Source organism: Benincasa hispida, chromosome 9, assembly GCF_009727055.1.
Source record: "Benincasa hispida cultivar B227 chromosome 9, ASM972705v1, whole genome shotgun sequence".
NCBI classification, from domain to species: Eukaryota; Viridiplantae; Streptophyta; class Magnoliopsida; order Cucurbitales; family Cucurbitaceae; genus Benincasa; species Benincasa hispida.
Genome location: NC_052357.1, coordinates 74,826,824 through 74,846,277, shown reverse-complemented (window position 1 = coordinate 74,846,277; position 19,454 = coordinate 74,826,824). Strand labels below are relative to the sequence as shown.

The window sequence follows — 19,454 nt, the reverse complement described above, 5'->3', positions numbered from 1 at the left end:
AACTTCAAAATGTTATAATTTTATTTTTGAGGTTTATTGTTTCGATTTGACCTCTATATATAATTTATGTATACAATTATTTTAGGAATTATAGTTAATTTTGCATTGATCATTTAAAATTAGCTTCAAACTATTTTTCTTTTAGAGTTCGTAACATGTGAGGATAAGGATTTCAACCTTTGACCTTATGGTCAATAACAAATGACTTAACCAGTTGAATTACGCTTAAATTTGTAATTAATTTTAAACTTTTAGAACATAATAGTTAATTTACTTTTTATGGCTTCAAACACTTATTGCCTATTAATTAAACTATTAAAACATGAAATTAGTATAAATTTCAGTTAGATATAGCTGGAAAATAGTGACAAATAATATAACCATGTAAGCATTCTTTTAATCTCTTATATAATTTTGCTAAACAACTAAAGTAATTGAAGACACATACATCAATTATAACCCTACTTGTAACTGAACTTAAATAATAATAATAAATTATATCTCATTGATTATATAATGGCTATTCTTTAAATTAAATAATAGTTTTTTTTGCTGGGACAGAGCTACTAAAAATCATACTGAATATATATATATATATATATAATGGCTATTCTTTAAATTAAATAATAGTTTTTTTTGCTGGGACAGAGCTACTAAAAATCATACTGAATATATATATATATATATATGAGCTAGTGAAGTTTGTTGGAATATGTATGACATCATTTGATTCTCTTTAAATGAAAATTTAAATGTCTAATTTTGTTATCTTAAAATTATTAAGTGCAAATCTAACAACTAAACAAACTTAGGTAAAATGATAATTTCATAATATATTTATATAATATTTTCAACCAATGTTGAATATATATATTCATTCATTCATTCTCAATTATAAAACTTCACCCTAAGTTTGATGTACTTATAAAACAACCATTCAATTTTAAAGCCAAACATTTATCAAATCTGATTTTATTTTGTAATATTTAATAAAAATTTAAAAATATTAAGACATTGTTTAGCAACCATCTCAATTTTTGTTTTTAAATTTTGAAAATTGAGTTTATTTCTGGTTGATTACTTACGATGATTTGCATCTTTCTTTAATAAATTGTTTAATTTTTAACAAAATTTTAAAAATAAAAACCAAATTTTAAAAGTTGCAGATCCGTTGGTAAGCTCTTCGTTTTTTGTTTTTGTTTTTTATAATTAAGCCTATTTCTCCCCACTTCTTACATTGATTTGCATCTTTGAGTACAATAGTTGAATTCTTAACTAAATTCTAGAAACAAGAATAATTTTTGAAAAAACTACATTTTTAGTTTTCAAATTTTGACTTGATTTTTTTAAACCATTAGTAAAAAGTAAATAACAAAAAAGAAATTTAGAGATGGAAGTAGTGTTTTTAGACTTAGTTTTTAAAAATAAAAACTCAAAACCAAATATGGTCTTATCTCTTAGTTTTCTAGAGGGTGGTGAAAACGCTACTTTTTTAGCTTCAGAGTTTGGAAGAATAGGTGAATTTGGTACTTGAGTTTTCAAAATATACTTTTTTAGTCTTCAAGTTATTTATAATAGGTATATTTAGTTCATGAAATTTCAAAAGTACGATTTTTTTGTACCGAAATTTTAAGAATAAGTTTATTATTATTATTGTGAATAATTAGATGACATTTTGAATTATAAGAAATACATTTAAAAACTAATTCAAGAGAGAATGAGAGAATTTTATAGAACTATTATTATAATGTAAAATAATAATTAAAAAAAAAACACTGTTTGAACTAATTAAATCTATTTTTAAAAATTCATGGACTACATTTTGAAAATTTAGGGTCGAATGCATATATCTTGAAAAGTAGGGATGTCCAAAAAATTCGATGACTTAAAAAACCGATCAATTCAACTGGGTTGAGTTCAAATAAATGAAAATTTTATGGATCGGATTGGTTCATGGGTTCACTTAATATAACCTAAACCAACTCGAATTTATTATTAACTTTAAGATAAATAATTTTTATTACTTATAACACAATTATTTATACATATATTGATTTGAATTTTATTTAATTCCAATATTTTTTAATAATTTATTTTTCAACAACTCTTAAAAGTAGTTTCTTTGCACTTTAAAAATATTTTTTTTACTATATAAATTGAAATTGAGTTGTGAATCTTAATTTATATATGAAAACAATTAAATAAGATTTTTACAAAAAAATTTAAATAAATAACCCGATTAACCCGAACCAACCCAACTCAAATATTTCATGGTTGGTTTGGGTTGGGTTAATTTTTTAATAAGAGTTATTTGGATTGAAAAAGTTTACAACTTTTCAACTTAATCCAATCCAACCATAAATATCCTTATTAAAATGAGGATTTTTTTTTTTTTTTTTAAAAAAAGGCAAATTCGATGATTAAAATTATACCTTTTGACAACTCAACAATCAAACACATGTATTCTTTAAGATTCGGACTAAAATAAATGCCAAAAAAAAAAAAAAAAAAAACCCAACTATTATTAATTGTAAAAATAAAAAAAATAAAACATTTTGAGTGACTTGCCCGCCGACAGAGGAAATCATTAAATATTTTGGCGTTAATTAACTGGTCCCATCTTTTTTAAGGGGTCCCATTGACGACAGGCCATATTTTATTTCAATGGTTTTTATATGGTTACTTTATATCTCTTTTTCATAAATTATCAATTTTTTTTTTTCTTTTTCTTTGACGAGGGATTAAAATCTGTCTTTTAGATATATATTCTTTTAACGAATATATTTAGACCACGTTTATCAAACTTTAATGAAAATTGGTGTAATCGTAATGAGATTTCATTGATGCATGTATCGTAATAAGTCTGAGCCACAAACGTGTTTACCTAAAATTATGAATATGTCACATTTTGTTGTTAATGTTATTGTTCTATTACTGTTTGACCCTAACGATAACAGGTAACTATGACGGTAACAATAAATGTGGTAATTTCATAATTTTCGTACTATTACAGTAAAAATATGTGCAATGATGATGACAACAATAAAGTAGCAGATCCCACATAAATTTTAACCGCAATTAGATTGAATGTCCTTCATTCCTCAATTAGATTACATGATTTGATTACAAATTTCAAAGTGGGTCCCACATAGATCATTACGATTACGTAAAGAACACAAAAAAAACAATCAACTCAGAGCCCTTTTTTATATTACCATTAACTAGTGTAAATGTGGTCTTATCTTGGGTAGGCAAAAATCCCCATGGGTCGGGTTCCCGCCCCGATCGAGACGGGGAATCCCTAGTTTGACTAAGGATGGGGTCAACCAGAGATTGTAACTGGGACTCCGATCGAGGACAGGGAGGGTATCCCCACCTCGTCCCCGTCCCTGATTAACTATTTATATTATATATATATATATATATATATATATTTTAAAAAAACGGAGATGGATCCCTGAGGGGAGATACTCCTGCAAGAACGGGGATGGGGAGTTCTTCCGTCCCAGTCCTGTTGCCAACCCTAGTCTTATCTCTTAGTTTTCTCGAGGGTAGTTATTTTAAATGACAAAATTATTGAAAATATTTTTAAATATAGCAAAATGTCATATAGTGATAGACATCGATAGATAGTGACAATTTGATATATTTGTAAATAAGTTGACTCATTTTCCTATATTTGTAAATAGTCATTTTCTAAATAATTTATATATATATGTTATTAATTTCTATATTAGCTAAAATCACAAATTACCTACTATATGAAATAACTGCAAAGTTTAGTATTAAAAATATTATATGTTTTTTTGTTTCAAAAATTTGAAACAGACTACACAGTCAAACAATAAAATAAACATTAAATTATTTATAAGTTTATATCTTCGATCTCTATCTTTTAATTTTAATTTCATTTCAAATTCTATATTTTAAACAGTTGAATACGATTCTCATTTTTTGAATTTGGTTAAATTCAACGAAATAAATTGCCTAATTTTATATATTGTTTGATTGAATCTTACCGAATATATCTGTTTATTAGTAAGGAGAAAAAAATAAATAAAACTCACCAAATTATTCGTATTTACATTTATAAAAAATCAATACGTATTATTCATTAGTCATTATAATATAATTAGATAATTTGTTTGACTTATAATCCAAGACTTGAGCCTCTGCAAAATATATATATTTATATATTTTAAATCAATCCGACTTGCACGTTACTCTAGGTCATTAAAAATATATACATCATATCATAAAATTTAATCTTAAAAAAATATTTAAATTTACATTTGTTAATTACAAAATCTAGTGATGGTCTTTTAGGTAGATATGTCCGCAGGGCGAAGTCAAAGATATCATTCTCCATCCCCGTTCTTGCACCCCATTTCATTCCTTCCATTTCATTTCCTATCTCCATGAAATTCTCCATGGGATCGAGGTAGGGATTTACTTTTTTCTAGAAAGTCAATTCACTAGAGCAAATTTTAATTAAATAATTAACTTTGTCACTAAATTGTTTATTATAGCTAGTTTTATATGAAAATTTGAATTAAAAGATAAATTAATCAAAATTTGGCCCAAAAACTAATTTTTTAGGAGAAAGAAATAAAAATAAATCAAATTATTCACACATATAATCTAAATTTAAACACTCAATTTAAATATATTTATTACCTTTCCCAATAAATAATCAAATTTGAAACCTAAATGTAGTATTTATATAATAATAATAATAATAACGTGACATTAGACAACTATACTAAATAAATATGTAGAAGTTAATCGGGACGGGGACGAAATTTTATTTAGAAGCTAATCATTCCTCGTCCCCATCCTCGATTTAGCTTATGAGGAATTTTTTTCCTCAGAAAAATTGGACAATCTCTATTTTTAGGTTTCTGTTTACTTGGTCTATGAATATCTCAAAGTGTCTCATAAGCTCATGAACTTTCAATTTTATGTTTAATGTCTTTAAATTTTAAATTTTGTGTCTAATAGATTTTTAAATTTTCAACTTTGTATCTAAGGGATTTTAAATCTTCAATTTTGTATCTAATGGTTCCATGATATATTTATTTAACTGATCTATTGTATATAAAATTGAATTGTATGTTCAATTTAGTTAACTCTAAGATCTCAATTTTATGTTTAATATATAAATGAATAAAAAAAACATGTTAAATATAATAGATACAAAATTAAAAAGAGATTTATTATAAAAAAAAATTTAAAAATTGAGATCTATAAAACATAAAATTGAAAGTTTAAAAATCTATTATATATTTTATAATATTTAGAGATATATTTGATATAAAATTAAAAATTAATAGACGTATTAAATATTATTGAAAGTTTATGGACTAAATAAAATACATATATAAGAGTTTATGGACTAAATTTGTAATTTCATGATTGATATGTATTCTCTTGTATTATTTTGAATTTTTGAAAAAATATTATCTTAAAAAAACATACTCTCAACGAAAAGTTTTTTCTAATCCTTTCAAAACTCTAAGTCCTGTTTGTTAATTATTTCGTATTTGATTTTTAGTTTTTTAAAATTAAGTCTATTGACACTGTTTCTATCTCAAAATTCTTCATTTGTTATCTATTTTTTACCAATGGTTTAAAAAACAAAGTCAAAATTTGAAAACTAGAAAAATTACTTTTTAATTTTTTTTTTTTTCAAATTTGACTAAAAATTAAACCATTGTACTCAATAAATATACAAATTATTGTAAGAATTTTGGAGAAAAAATAGCTAATTTTCAAAAATAAAAAAAATAAAGACGAAATGATTATTAGACATAAATTAGTTGAGCTATTTTGTTAATAGATTAGTTGAGAATTTTTTTAGATTAGGTAAATTTTGGTTTATTTAAAAGAAAAAAAAAATAAAGAAAAAGACCAATGAACATGAAGAGAAGGCTAGCGATGGCCGAATGGAAGTCACGTGTGAGTGGAAAGCGCTTTTGGCCGTCGGAAAAGCACTTAAGTCGTAAAAGTCGGTGGCCTTTTCCACCATGTTTCTTCGTTTTTCACCTTCCATTTCCAACTTTTCTTCCTCCTCTCCTCTGTTCCTTCAATCATTTCTCATATTTTGAACATCAATTTTTTCAAAAAGATTCCATTAACCTCAATCTAAATTCGAATCCATCATCCTTCTCTTCATCTTCTGTTCATAATCACCGCTTGAAGATCTCCTCTACTCGCCACTTCACTCTCCTCTGCTTCGTTCTACGCGTTTTTGTTCGGATCATAATACTCTTTTGTCTCTATGATCAAGTTCATTTGAACAGAGCGCTACCTGATCTGCTGTCTGAATCGAGTATGATTTGATCCAGTGGAATCGCGTTTGCTTCAGTAGTTTTTCTATGGAGGCTATTCGGAAGCAAGCCAGTAAATTCAGGGAACAGGTTGCGAAGCAGCAACAGGTCAACTTTCGTTTTCTTTCTAGTCGTTTTCTTGGATTTTCTTCTGAATTCTGGACTGTTTTTCTGATTCTATCTCTCTTTGTTAGTGGAGTGTTTCTTTTTGTTTTGGTCGCCTTATGCTCGTTGTGTTGTAGGCCTTGATGATAAAATTAGGGCATTTCGGTACGGAACCAGTCTTGGCTGATGAAACTGAGATTCAGTGCCATCAGCAGCTTCATAATCTTTACAATTCCACCAGGGCAGCTAAGGTAGAGTCTCGGTGGAGTTTTTTCTTTTCTTCCTGGTCTTTGTTTACGAATTTGAGATAATGTGATTTCGAGGATTGAATTTGATATGCACTGTGAATTAGAAGTTATATCACTATAGTTTTGATTGTAATGATCTTATCAGAGAAGGCGTTAATATTTTTCTAACCAATTATTGACAAAATTGAAACGATTACATTCGACAGCATTTTCAGAAGAATATTGTTCGAGGCATTGAAGGTTTTATTTCTGTGAGTTCAAAGCAAATGGCGATCGGTGAGGATTTTGTTTTTGTTTTTAGTTTTGCCTTCTTTCTCTTTTCCCCACTCGAAGTCTTTCGTTCTACTATGCATCTAGCTTCTTTTAGTATTGAAGATGTATTCGCTTTGTTTATGCCCTCAACCATTTACATTATACAGTGAGGAGGTTAGCTGATGATTGTAGCAAATATGGAGCCAATAATCAGAGTAGCTGTCCGGCCCTTGCATCGGCTGTTCTTAATTTCAGTACGTCGCATAATTCAATTGAAGATGAGAGGGAAGCTTTACTTGGAATCCTGGGTGATCAGGTAATTGAGAAAAGCCTCGTGCATTATCGCCTTCATACATCCTACTTATTATATTGTCTTTACATGAATGTTTCTTTTTGTGTTTCTGCGAGTCATATGTCCACAGATTAAAATGTTTGTATCCACAATTATTGCTATTTGGTTTATTAATATATGGGAGAGTAATCCCATTCCTCGTTTTCTTTTGCTACTACTCATGTGTGCTCATCCCGAAAAATTAGAGTCAACGAACTTTGTCCAAGCTGATAAAATCTGAGTTAAATGATGAAAAATGGAAAGAAACAAATCGTTTCCTTAAACCCATCTATATTGTCTCTAACTACAAAGTTCATTTAAGTGGTCGGTATTTTGATGTATATTGGGATTTCTAAGAAGTGATTGGTGCTGAATTTTTCCGAGGAACACAAATATATTTCATAACTTATATTGAAGAAGTATTAAACTGTACACTTGGGCATCGAGTGTTATCCTTTTTCTATTTTCTTTGTTATGTTTCTAATTGTGATGCAGGTATAAACCTCAGGTATGTGAACCTCTACGGGCACAAATAACAGGGGCACCTTTGGAGGATGCCCGTCATTTAACTCACCGTTACGATAAACTGCGTCAAGAAGTGGAAATCCAGGTAATACTTGATCTCAAGTACAAAATTAAATGTATAGTTGCTAAGGAGTTATTAGTGAATGAAATACATTCTCTTCAGGCAGCTGAAGTTTTGCGACGCCAAGCTAAGTCAAGAGACTCTTCTATTTCGGCAGAGAGTGCCATGAGGCTTCAAAATGCAGAAGCAAGATTAACTGAACTTAAATCTACAATGATGGCACTAGGTAGAGAAGCAACCACTGCTATGCAATCGGTTGAGTCGCAACAGCAACAAGTAACTTATGAAAGACTTCGTACCATGGTATTGCTATATTTTGTACTCTTTACCCAACTTTCATGTTATTTAATAATTTGGATTATTTATCTACACATGAATTCATTGAGAAATGTACTTAAAGGTATGCTGTGGACATTCATTTTGTAGGTGGACGCTGAGAGATCTTACCACCAACATGCCCTTACTAATTTAGATAGGCTGAATGATGAGGTTGGTTACATTGCTCTATGGCTGTGAGCCTGTGCCACTATTTGTAGTGATAAAGAACTGCCTTTATTCTTCTTACATTTGCTTGCATTCTGACAGGATCCTTTGTACGCTTACTATGCTTTATTATTTCCTGTTTATGTGAGAAAGATTATGACTGCATAGTTTCTTCCATTGTTTATTATTGGAGGCCAGTTGATTCTGCTGGCGCAATCAGATGGGTCTTTGTCAACTGCCATTGCGACCGACACAGATACAGAACCCGCAATTAGAAATGGAGAAGAACATGATCAACCATCTGAATACAAAGAAACGACATCGAAGAAGTCTGATGCTCGTGGCCCTCTTGATGAAAATAAGGACTACATTCTTGCAAAAGTAAGCTCTCCGAACTTTTTGTGGGTCTTGTTCATGCAGCACTCCATCATAAATAACAAGAGGAACTAAAATTCAGATCCACGAATTAATAAAAACAATATGTGAGAATATTTGGCATTATTCCAGTGTCTTGTGTATTAGTCTCCGCAAGGAGTGTCCTTCCTTATGCTCCCTTAATTATGTTAATCACGTGTGAAATAATGATGTTGGACACGAAGTTAGAACTTAGAACATTGGATTCTACCAACAGCTCCACAGAAATGTAAATAAATAGTCAAGGAAAATTCTTCTGTATGCAAGGTTATTAGTCTTTTAAATCTTAGAATTATCTGTATATTTAAAATTCTTCTGTATGCATAATAAGATAACAATGTGATGTTTTCGCCTCGCTGCTAATGTTTCGGATCTTGTTGAATATTTATAAATTTTGCATACTGTAGTCGCGTTACTTTAAGTTTATAATACAACTTAGGTCTTCTTGTAGGTTATTCACCCATTTGATGCTCAAGCAGAAGGCGAGTTAAGTTTATCCATCGACGATTATGTCATACTTCGTCAGGTATCGCTTTCACGTACTTCTAATCACATGGAAAAACACCACAAATTATCAATATGATAATTAGGCATGTTCGTGGGTTGGGTTGAAGGACTTTTTAAACCCAACTCAATTGCTCAAGTTGTAAATTTCTCCAATCCAAATAAGCCTTATTAAAAAATGAACGCAACTCAACCCAACCCAACCATGAAAAATTTGGGTTGGGTTGGTTAGGCTTATTCAAGTCATTTATTTAAATTTTTGTTTAAAAAAGAAGTAAAATAGTTGTTTGAGAATAAATTATTAAAAAAATGATGAAATTAAATAAAACTAAAATAAATATATGTATATATACTTGTATCATAAGTAGAAAAGATATACATTTCAAAGTTAATAATAAGTCCCGATTGGTTCGGGTTATTTTAGATGAATCTATGAATTAACTCAAGCCATAAAATTTTCATTTATTTGAACCCAACCCAACCTGAATGAGTTGAACATAACCCAATCCAACCAGGTTGGGTTGGGTTGATCAGTTTTTTCGGGTCATTGGATTTTTTGAACACTCGTAATGATAACAAAAAAAATCTAGACACTTAAAAGAGCATATTTGGGAGTGATTATAAAATAGCTAAAATTACTCTTCACCATGCTTTTAATCATTCAAAACCAATTTTGATTATATGAAAATTGCATTCAATAGTGTAAAATTAAATATTAAATTAATTTTGAGTGGTTAAAATTGTGTTTCATAATGATTTTGAACGTGACAAAAGTGATTTTAACCATTTCAAAATCACTCTCAAACATGCACTAAGTCGCATAGCAAGATGCATACACGTTGATACTTAAAACAAATAACAAATACAATAAATTAGCTTCTGTATGCATCTTTTTGGGAATGGTTCTTGATGTTGTTTTCATCAGGTGTGGCCTAACGGATGGTCCGAAGGAGAATGCAAAGGAAAAGCTGGTTGGTTTCCCTCTGCATATGTCGAGAAACAAGAAAACGTATCGACGAAAGATATATCCCAAGTACAATCGACTTCTCGATCTTTATCTCGCTCTAAATCCCCATAAAGCTCCCTGCTTATTACATATTCCGTCATGTACCATTGCGGCTGCTAGTGTTCATGTGTGATATTTATCATGTTCAATCCCAACTCTCTCTCTTTTTTCTTAAATGTGCCGAAGAGGATGTGTTTTTTGTTGAGTAAAAAAAAGTAGATGTATGTAATTGTTAATTAGAATATCATTATCATTAGCATTATTATTGTTCAGTCTGTGTCTGTATTAGAGATTTTGAATTGAGTCTGTATTATTCCTTAATTTGTCATTATTATTTATTTGGTTGATATATTGATACTCAAGTTGAAATTGTAGTTGGTGTAATCCTAATTGTAGATGAATCTCAAACCTCTCTTGCCAAAACAACACAGGTCAACTCACTGTCCCATTCCTTAATTTTTTGATATTTTTCCTGTCTTCTTGTGTTCCTCCTTGTCATTAATAGCTAATTTTGCTATTGGGCTATCTTCATTGTTCTTACATTATATATATGTACTTTAAAAATCTGTTATTAAAAAGACTGAAAAAAATTGGTGTCAATCTATGATATCAGGTTTAGATTTTATCTTGTAAACAAGTGCACCGGACAATTTGTCTGATTCTATAACATTTGTTAATTGAGTTAGATTGGCTATTAATTTAGGTCTGACATTATATGTATAACTTTTGGATAGAAAACAAATTTGAAAAGGAGAGAGTAATTATGGGTAATTGTTTTAAATGACAAAATTATTGAAAATATTTTCAAATTTAGTAAAATGACGGTATAAAAATTGGTAGACGTCTATCATTGTTAGTTATAGTTGATAGACATTAATTGATATTCATCAATGTCTATTACTAATAAACAATAACATTTTGTTATATTTGTAAATAAATTGGCTTAATTTTTCATATTTAAAAACAACCCATAAATTATTGCTATTTTAGTATTATCTGTGTATATACATTATATATGACTTCGCGTATGTATAATTTTAATTGAAATTGTAATAGGAAAATAACCATATAAATCAATTAATTTTTAATTTTTTAAGTTAAAGTGAACTTAATTCAGCGGTGTAGTATACTAGTTTCAAACTAGTCAAAATAATTTTTCAATAGTGTTTCATATATATATTCGTATTTGATTTAGAGTATTTTCAGAATTTTGGTGTGATTTGAAGTACAAATTTTCTTTCTTTTCAAAGAAGCGATTTTATATACCACTTGACTGGATTTATTTTTTGCATGTCCAATAAATATAAAGTTTAAATTTCATTAACATAAAATTCAATTTATTTCTAACATATTAGTTATCAATTTTTTTTTACAAAACTTTAACCTATTAAATATCTATTAGATAAAAATAAAAAATTAGAAACTTTTAAATTCAAAATTTAAAGTCGAGTAACTGGTAAAAATTAAAAGTTTATAAATTTATGGTAATTTTAAAAGCATAGAATCAATAAGAAACATGTAAAAAAAATCATATACACAAATTTTAATTTTTTAATTTAACCATTTGTGGGACGTTTGTAGGGTTGGCAACGGGGCCAGGGTGGGATGGGGGATGGTCCCCTGTCCCCGGCCCCGTGGGAAACAACTTCCTTTTTCCCCCCATCCCCGCCTTGTCCCCATCATTTGAAGGCAGGGACGGGGGCGGAGATTCCCCGTCGGGGAAAGGATTCCCCTACTAATTCCCTGCGGGAAATTTAGATTTTATATATTCAATATTGGGCTTACGACACTATAAGTCTATAGTATACATTATATAACATACATATAAATAAGTTATTTTATATATCATAAATATATATTTTATAAAATATTGAAAATATAACTATATAAAATCGGGGTCGAGGTGGAGACGCCCCAGACGGGGCCCCGAAAAAATTCTCCGGTTTGACCCTATCACCGGTCAAACCGGATTCCCCACCCCGCGGGGAATTTTGCAACCCTAGACGTTTGGGCAAGGATTATTCTAAGACTATAACAACCACTATTTCAAAACCCCTAAATTTACTACACTCAACAATATCTCAAAACTCTCATTTGTTACCGTATTTACTATTTCATATTAATAATTTTTTTTATATTCTTTGCTACGATATTTCCTATTTTTTCTTAAACTAAAATAATTTACACCTCAAATACATATCATTATTACCAAAATTAAAATAATCTATATTTCAAACACATAACCCAATTTTCTACGGGGTCAGGGCATCCCCGATTAGGTGAGGAATGGAGGAGGGAATGGGGGAAAAAATTTCTTGTGAGCTAAACGGGGATGGGAGCGGGGAATGCATTTCCCGTCCCCTTCCCGCTCCGATTAGTTTCTACACATTTATTTAGTATATATATCTAATGTCATGTTATTATTTTTATTATATAAATATTATATTTAAATTTCGAATTTGATTATTTATTAAGAAAAATAATGAATATGTTTAAATTGAATAGTCAAATTTAGATTATATATGTGAATAATTTGATTTATATTTTTTCCTTCTACTAAAAGATAATAATTTTTTTTAGACCAAACTTTGAGTAATAAATTTCCGGCACATAAATCCCCATCCTGATTCTTGTAGGAATAAAATAGGTAGCAGAAATGAAAAATAGAAAATGACATCCTGACCCGATCCCGTGCATACGTGGAGATGTGCACGCATAACTATTATAATTCATCTATAATAATAAGTAATAACCAACTCTTGCCCCACGCCCCGTTATTGTTTACCATTAATTTAGAGAAATTGAATAGCAGATTTAAGTTCCACGCCGATAAAATACTGAATTGATACTGTAAGAGTCGTGAGTAACGACGAGACGCTAGACGGACCCAGGCTCGGCCTCGAGCTCTACCTCTATGTGAATGGCGGCATTGCTGCCTTCCGGCACATCGCTTTATCTGCCACTGCCATGTCGCCGCTCGAATCCTTCATCCTCCACGGCTTCCCCTTCTTCCCCTTCCAATTACACCACCAATTTCCGCTGTTGCTCCTCCATAAGTCAGACGCGTTCGCCGGAGGAATCCGAACAACGTAAGTTTCAAATAATTCCCCACACGCCGCCACTTCGCCTCGCCGCATCGGCGGTCGTTTTTCTCAGTTTGAGTATTGGTTTCGGCATCGGAGCTCGATCTTGCTCCGCAGCTTCCTCGCCGGTGCCTCCATCTCCGGCGGCAGATAATTACAACTTGGAAGAGGAGAAGGTAGTTCCTAGTAAGTGGCCGGTTAATTTTCTTATTTTACTTGCTTCTGCAGTGTCGATTTATGATTTGGGTTTTTGTTGAATTTTAAGTAATTGCTCGGAATTTCGATTCGAGGACTTGCGTAAAACTACCGGACTTGCTTTGCTTGGCCTAGGTTTCGTTGTTTTTGAAGTTATAATTTCTGCTCTGCAGGTGAGGATGAGAAGCTGGAGAAGAAGAAAATGGATGAAGCATTTGAAGAGTGGAAATCTAAGAAGTTTGCTTTGACTGTTCCTTTGAGTGTCGTTGCTCTTCGTGACTCTATTCCTCCTTCTTGGATGAAGGTTTGTCTAAGTTCCCAGAGTTTTCTCAGTTTGCCTCAGCTAGAACGGTCGTTTCTCTTTCTCTTTTGTGTAATTCTCTATCTCATCCTCACTCTTGCATAACAAGCACAAATGATATGGTAATTGGGCTACATATCCTATTCAAAAATTAAAATTATTACAATGCTCGTTATAGAACATGTAGGGTAAAAATATAATGCTCTTCTTTCTACTATAATATCACCCAATATATTTTAGAACTGAAGGACACGGTTGTCAACCTATTGATTCTGTTTAAGTAAGGTCGTAATATCTCCAACATATTGAATTTCCGAGTCACTCCATTTCCTCACTCTCCTAAAAATATGTGTAGAAAGTCTTCAGTTCATGTCTGCTTTGCTCGCCTCTCTTGATCCTCATCTTTGAATCGGCCAAAGGAATTCTTTCTTTGGATGGAGAAGGATGTTGTTATTGGTCACGGAAGGTCGGAAGAAGACTTCTTTTTGACATGGGTGCCTTTTCTAGCTCATGATATAATGGAGAGAGGAGCAGTTTGACTGAATTCTCTGAACTGCATAGTCATCTTCCCCATTTTGGTTACTCTTCTATCTTACATTATGTTATAGCTTAATGGTTTTTTTGTTCAAGAGGTTACGGAGTCTTATTATTTGGCTGATGTCGAATTGTTTTCAATTGACGGATCAAAATATTGAAGTCCAAGGTTATAACCTGTTAGAATGAAAAACTCTAAAAATAAAAGAAATTCCAATTATTTTTCCTAATGTTTTGGGCATGTTGATCTGAGTTGGGACAATTTTTTATTGTTGGTCTTTTCATGTAGGAGTTTATTCAATCACAAGGGAAGAGATTAAGATTCACTGTGAAGTTCAATGGAAGTCTTGAGAGTATTTTTTCTGATTTATCTGTTCCCATTGGCAAAAGCAAGGTTAAGTCTTCATCCATCATGGTTGCCGATGTTGTTAGTATCGGCGATTCTTGGCTCAACTTTGCAATTAAGAAGGCTCTTATTGAACCCATTCAAGATGTGGAAGAGCAAAAGTGGTTTAATAACTTAAGCACTAAATGGAAGGTAATAATGTAAATGGTCTCTTCACTCTTTTAATAATTAATTTTAAACACCTGTTTGTACTTATTTGAGTGCTTTTATTCTGTTTCCATGCTAAATATATGAAGTGTTTCAACGGACTGGTGTTCAACACTGGTTCAATTATATAAACCTCAGTAAGTTTTGAAAAATATTATAACATAACCATATCAATATATTATTTAACTACAGATGTTAAAATTTTAACCTTTTGTGGAGTTATGAATTTTTTTTTATTGTGCCGAAATGCATACATATCTCATGCATTTTTTTAAAAGGAAACATGATGTTCCATTGATATAGAGAGAAATCACAAAGTGCCCGGTAAGTAAGAAACCAAAACTCGATGATAGTTTGTGTGCACTTCAACTAATCTTGTAGCCATAACCCATCATACAAAACCAATCAAAATATCCCCTCAAATTCAAAATATTATTACATGCATCTTTTATTTTCACTAACAATGTTGCAGGTACTTCTACGCAGAAACTCTGAGGGTGAAATAGATCCTGAAGGTAAAATATGGTCCGCTCCATATAGATGGGGCTGCATGGTTATCGCATACAATAAGGTTAAATTTCGGAAGAACAGCTTGGCTCCCGTGGAGGTACTAACTATGAGTAGATAACTTTTGTCCTCCATGACTGTATTTTTTTATGGAGTTTCATCTGTTCTACGAGTACAAGATTTCAAGTTCTTGGCTAAGAAATAGAGTATTACATTTTCTGTCTCTATGTGTTCTAGAAATTAAACTCGTTCTTTTCTATCTGAAGAGCGATTTCCTTCCTTCAGTGATCTTAGTTCTGTTAATACTGCTGCTGCAGGACTGGTCAGATTTATGGCGCCCTGAACTTCGAGGAAGGATTTCAATGGTTAATTCACCTAGAGAAGTAATTGGTGCTGTTCTAAAGTACATGGGTGCATCTTATAACACAAAAAATATAAGCTCGCAAATTCCCGGTGGCAGAGACGCAGTTCAGCAAAATCTAGCTTCACTTGCAAAACAGGTCAGATATATCTTGTTCCAATCATATGACAAAAAGGATGAACCTGGTAATGTTTTTTCAGGGACTATTACTTGCAACAAGAATAGAACCCCCTCCTTCTCTCTCTCTCTCTTGGAATTTGACCTTTTCGTCAGAACTTTAAGATTGGTTCTTTATAATTATTTTAGTTACTTCTATTTTCCCCCTCCTGAAAAAAGTCATTACAATGATTACCATTAGCTTTACATTATAGAGAATCTCTGGCTCCGGTTTAACTCTTAGATTACCGGTGTTATATAATTTATTATGATAGCAAATATTGTTTTAATTAGAAAAATATTACCAAGGAGGATTAGATATCATCGTCTACTGAAAGAAAGGAAAATTTTAAAAAAGTTCAACAACCCATCTAGAGTTGAAAGAAAGTTGATCCCTAAGGTCACATGTATCATATTTGGTTTTTGAAAATTTAGCTTATAAACACTTCAACCATGAGTTTCTTTGCTTTATTATATAATTTCTAAAAATATTATCAAAATCCTAAATAATTTTTGAAAACTAAAAAAGTTTAATTGCAAATTTGGTCTCTATAGTTTCGAAAAAGTTAGAATTTAATCTCTATGGTTTATAACTAGAATTTAGTTCCTACCGTTCGATAAAAGTTTCATAAATAATCCCTAAGACAAGGACTATTTATGAAGATTGTATCAAACTCTGGGGACTATTTATGAAATTTTATCAAGTCATAAGGATCAAATTCTAGTTTTTAAGAGCGTAGGGACAAAATTCTATTTTTTTTAAAATCGCAATGACCAAATTTGCAATTTAATCAACTAAAAAGAAAGTAATTTTAAAAACTTGTTTATGGAGTTTGGCTAAAAATTCAAATCTTTCTTTAAGAAAGACATTAAAGAAATTGTATGCACAATTTTCAAAAGCAAAAAACTAAAAACAGGGCCTACATCTTTTAAGGAATCCTTTCAAAATCTGAGGTAGTAGTGATTTGGAAAATGATGTGGTTTAAATTCTTATTTCACCTGATAGTATTGACCATTACAATTTTGTCCATTGTTGTACATTTATACATTTATATTCTCGTCTTACATAGGTACGTTTGTTCGATAGCACACACTATCTGAAAGCATTTGCAGTTGGGGATGTGTGGGTAGCTGTTGGATGGAGTAGCGACGTTCTTCCAGTTGTCAAACGCATGTCAAACGTTGCAGTGGTTGTTCCCAAATCTGGATCAAGCTTATGGGCTGATTTATGGGTATATTTGAATTGATCCCTGTCCTCTTTGCATTAAGGATACTTAAAAATAAGATTTAAACACGAACACGACTCTAATGCTGAAACTAGGTTTAGAAAGAAATGCACAACGTACATCGGTTGGTGTCGGTTTTGGGGAAAAAAAACTGGCGTTGAAACGGAAACCTACTGCAGGCTGTGTGTCAGCTGACTGACCGACCAGTGGTTGGTTGGTAGAGTTTGCTTTTTTTTCTTTTTTATTTTTGGGATGGCACGGAAAGAGAGGGTGGGGGGAGCGTTTTCAAAATTCAGTCGGTTTTTCCACTTTTCTTCGGAGTTATTTTTTCCGATTGCCACACTAAACCGACTGAAATCCAGTCTGATCGGTTTTCGGTTTATTTAAATTTTCAGGTTGAGTGATGGTGTTCTTTATCTGATATGTTTTGTTTTTTCAGGCAATTCCTGCGACCTCCAGAATTGAAACAGAGCCAGTTGGTGGAAGAGTTAGAGGACCCTCTCCTTTGATCCACCAATGGATAGAATTTTGCTTGCAGACTGCTAGAGCACTGCCTTTCAAGCAGGAGGTAGTCCCCGGTGCATTGCCGGCCGCCATAGAAGGTCCCGTGGTTGTTCCTAAAGAACTGTTTGAAGGTAAACCAAAGTTGGATACGAACCTCATTGGCGGAGTACCCCCATCAGACATTTTGGAGAAATGTGAGTTCCTCGAGCCTTTATCTGACTCTACTTTGACAGATTACCGATGGTTAGTTTCGAATATGCAGAAACCCGAGCATCGTTTGATGGACAGAGTTCATCAAGCTGTCTCATCCCTTGTAAGATTTGTTTCACAAATCAACTTTAAAAACTCAACTAAGATCAGTAGTTGAAAACGTAGCCAAGTGTTTTTTTGTTGTATCGAGAGATCCTAAGGTTGCCATGTAATAAAGTCAAGTATTTGTAGTTGTAGTCTTGAGGTGGGTTTTGGGACGTTGGATCTCGTTTGATAACCATTTGGTTTTGGCAAGAGGCATTGGAAATGGAATAATCATTTCCAAAGTACTAATAGATATAACATTGCAAAAATTTAGTTCGAGCTTTCAAAGTCTATTAGTGATAGACTATATCGCTAAAAATAATCTATCTGTCTATCGATGATAGACACATTGATAGATTATGTTATATTTACAATTTTTTAAAATTATTGTTATATACTTAATTATTAGCCCTAAAAGTGTTGTCCATTGCAATTACCATATTTCTTCAATTTCTCACTATTTCGTTTTCATTTTTTTTTTTTTAAGAAACTTGAATTCTTAGCAAAAAAACAAAAACAAGTTTTTTTTTTTTCTTTTTTTGTCGAGTACAACAATTGTGGGAATATGGATGAAACCTTCAACTTCTAGAGAGAAAGTTCATATTAATTATCGTTGAGCTAAGTTCACTTTGGCAATAAAAACAAGTTTTCAAAACTACTTTTTTAGTTTTCAAAATTGGCTTAGTTATTTAAAACATTAGTAGAAATTAGATAACAAAGTAAGAAATTTAGAGGTTGAATGAGTGTATAGACTTAATTTTCAAAAATCAAATAGTTGTCAAAGAGATTAAGTTTAAGATTTATTGAGATTACATGAACAAATATTTTTTTGGTTAGTACAACATAGGTGGGGAATTTGAACCATAATCTTTTGTCATTAACATATATACATATAACTTTATGCTTGCGTATGTTTAATTGTATTTTAACTTACATTTTATTCCTATTCTCCCAAATAATAATAATAATAATAATAAATCAAAGCATTTGCAGTTGGATGGAGTAGCTATGTTCTTCAAACCAAATGCACGAGCGTGATTTATAGGACAAGTCTAGACGAAGATGATTTATAGGTATATCCTGTTAAATTTAATTTAAATTTAATATTATAATTAATGTCAGATTATTCTATTTAATATTTTAAGCTAATATTTTTAACCTATTATTTTAATGGGTCAATTAAGTAAAATGGAATTCTTCTAATTTAAAACAGTGATGGAAGGTGTACATATATAAAGATAAAACTTTAGGAACTGATCATATCTTCTGTACATAATCAAGCTTCCAGTGAAAGAAACACAATTCTTTAACAAGATTAATATCATGATCAAGGTATATTACTCTACTCTATTACTGTGAAAATCATTTAGTTCAAAGGTATTGACACATTCATTCCTATCCTCTTTGCACTAAAGATATTTAAAAGGTAAACTTCAAACTCAAACTTGAATCTACTAATAGTAGAAAGAAATGGACAGTGGA

At 31.2% G+C, this 19,454-nt stretch overlaps 2 protein-coding genes across 4 annotated transcripts; both read left to right on the top strand.

Annotated features, from left to right (window-relative positions):
• Positions 1 to 5,961: 5,961 nt before the first annotated feature.
• Positions 5,962 to 10,681, top strand: LOC120086932 (SH3 domain-containing protein 1). Of its 2 annotated transcripts, none has more exons than XR_005484386.1 (10): positions 5,962 to 6,437; positions 6,572 to 6,685; positions 6,889 to 6,958; positions 7,102 to 7,250; positions 7,774 to 7,875; positions 7,954 to 8,154; positions 8,278 to 8,340; positions 8,533 to 8,715; positions 9,188 to 9,274; positions 10,178 to 10,210. XR_005484386.1 is itself a non-coding variant. In XM_039043739.1 (10 exons), exons 1-10 carry the CDS (start codon positions 6,378 to 6,380, stop codon positions 10,328 to 10,330), a joined length of 1,170 nt encoding a protein of 389 aa, XP_038899667.1. In that variant the 5' UTR covers positions 5,971 to 6,377; the 3' UTR covers positions 10,331 to 10,681. The 2 variants fall into 2 exon arrangements, 1 of the variants encoding a protein (XP_038899667.1); XM_039043739.1 differs by having other exon boundaries at positions 5,971 to 6,437; positions 9,200 to 9,274; positions 10,178 to 10,681.
• A 2,374-nt stretch (positions 10,682 to 13,055) lies between these two features.
• On the top strand, positions 13,056 to 18,241 carry LOC120086094 (putrescine-binding periplasmic protein PotF). 2 transcript variants are annotated; one of them, XM_039042536.1, is made up of 7 exons: positions 13,056 to 13,527; positions 13,710 to 13,840; positions 14,661 to 14,909; positions 15,397 to 15,531; positions 15,749 to 15,931; positions 17,019 to 17,180; positions 17,614 to 18,241. In XM_039042536.1, the coding sequence occupies exons 1-7, from the start codon at positions 13,179 to 13,181 to the stop codon at positions 18,043 to 18,045; spliced, it is 1,641 nt and encodes a 546-aa protein (XP_038898464.1). In that variant the 5' UTR covers positions 13,056 to 13,178; the 3' UTR covers positions 18,046 to 18,241. The 2 variants fall into 2 exon arrangements, with proteins under 2 accessions (XP_038898464.1, XP_038898465.1); XM_039042537.1 differs by having other exon boundaries at positions 13,376 to 13,517.
• Positions 18,242 to 19,454: the final 1,213 nt, after the last annotated feature.

Bases quoted from the DNA above. Each gene is read 5' to 3' on its own strand.
- LOC120086932 (XM_039043739.1), top strand. From the start codon at position 6,378: ATGGAGGCTATTCGGAAGCAAGCCAGTAAATTCAGGGAACAGGTTGCG. The intron at 6,959-7,101 runs GTGAGGATTTTG...TACATTATACAG, and splicing joins TTCAAAGCAAATGGCGATCG to TGAGGAGGTTAGCTGATGAT. The intron at 7,251-7,773 runs GTAATTGAGAAA...TATAAACCTCAG, and splicing joins TTGGAATCCTGGGTGATCAG to GTATGTGAACCTCTACGGGC.
- LOC120086094 (XM_039042536.1), top strand. From the start codon at position 13,179: ATGGCGGCATTGCTGCCTTCCGGCACATCGCTTTATCTGCCACTGCCA. The intron at 13,528-13,709 runs GTAAGTGGCCGG...TCTGCTCTGCAG, and splicing joins AGAGGAGAAGGTAGTTCCTA to GTGAGGATGAGAAGCTGGAG. The intron at 17,181-17,613 runs GTATATTTGAAT...TTGTTTTTTCAG, and splicing joins GCTTATGGGCTGATTTATGG to GCAATTCCTGCGACCTCCAG.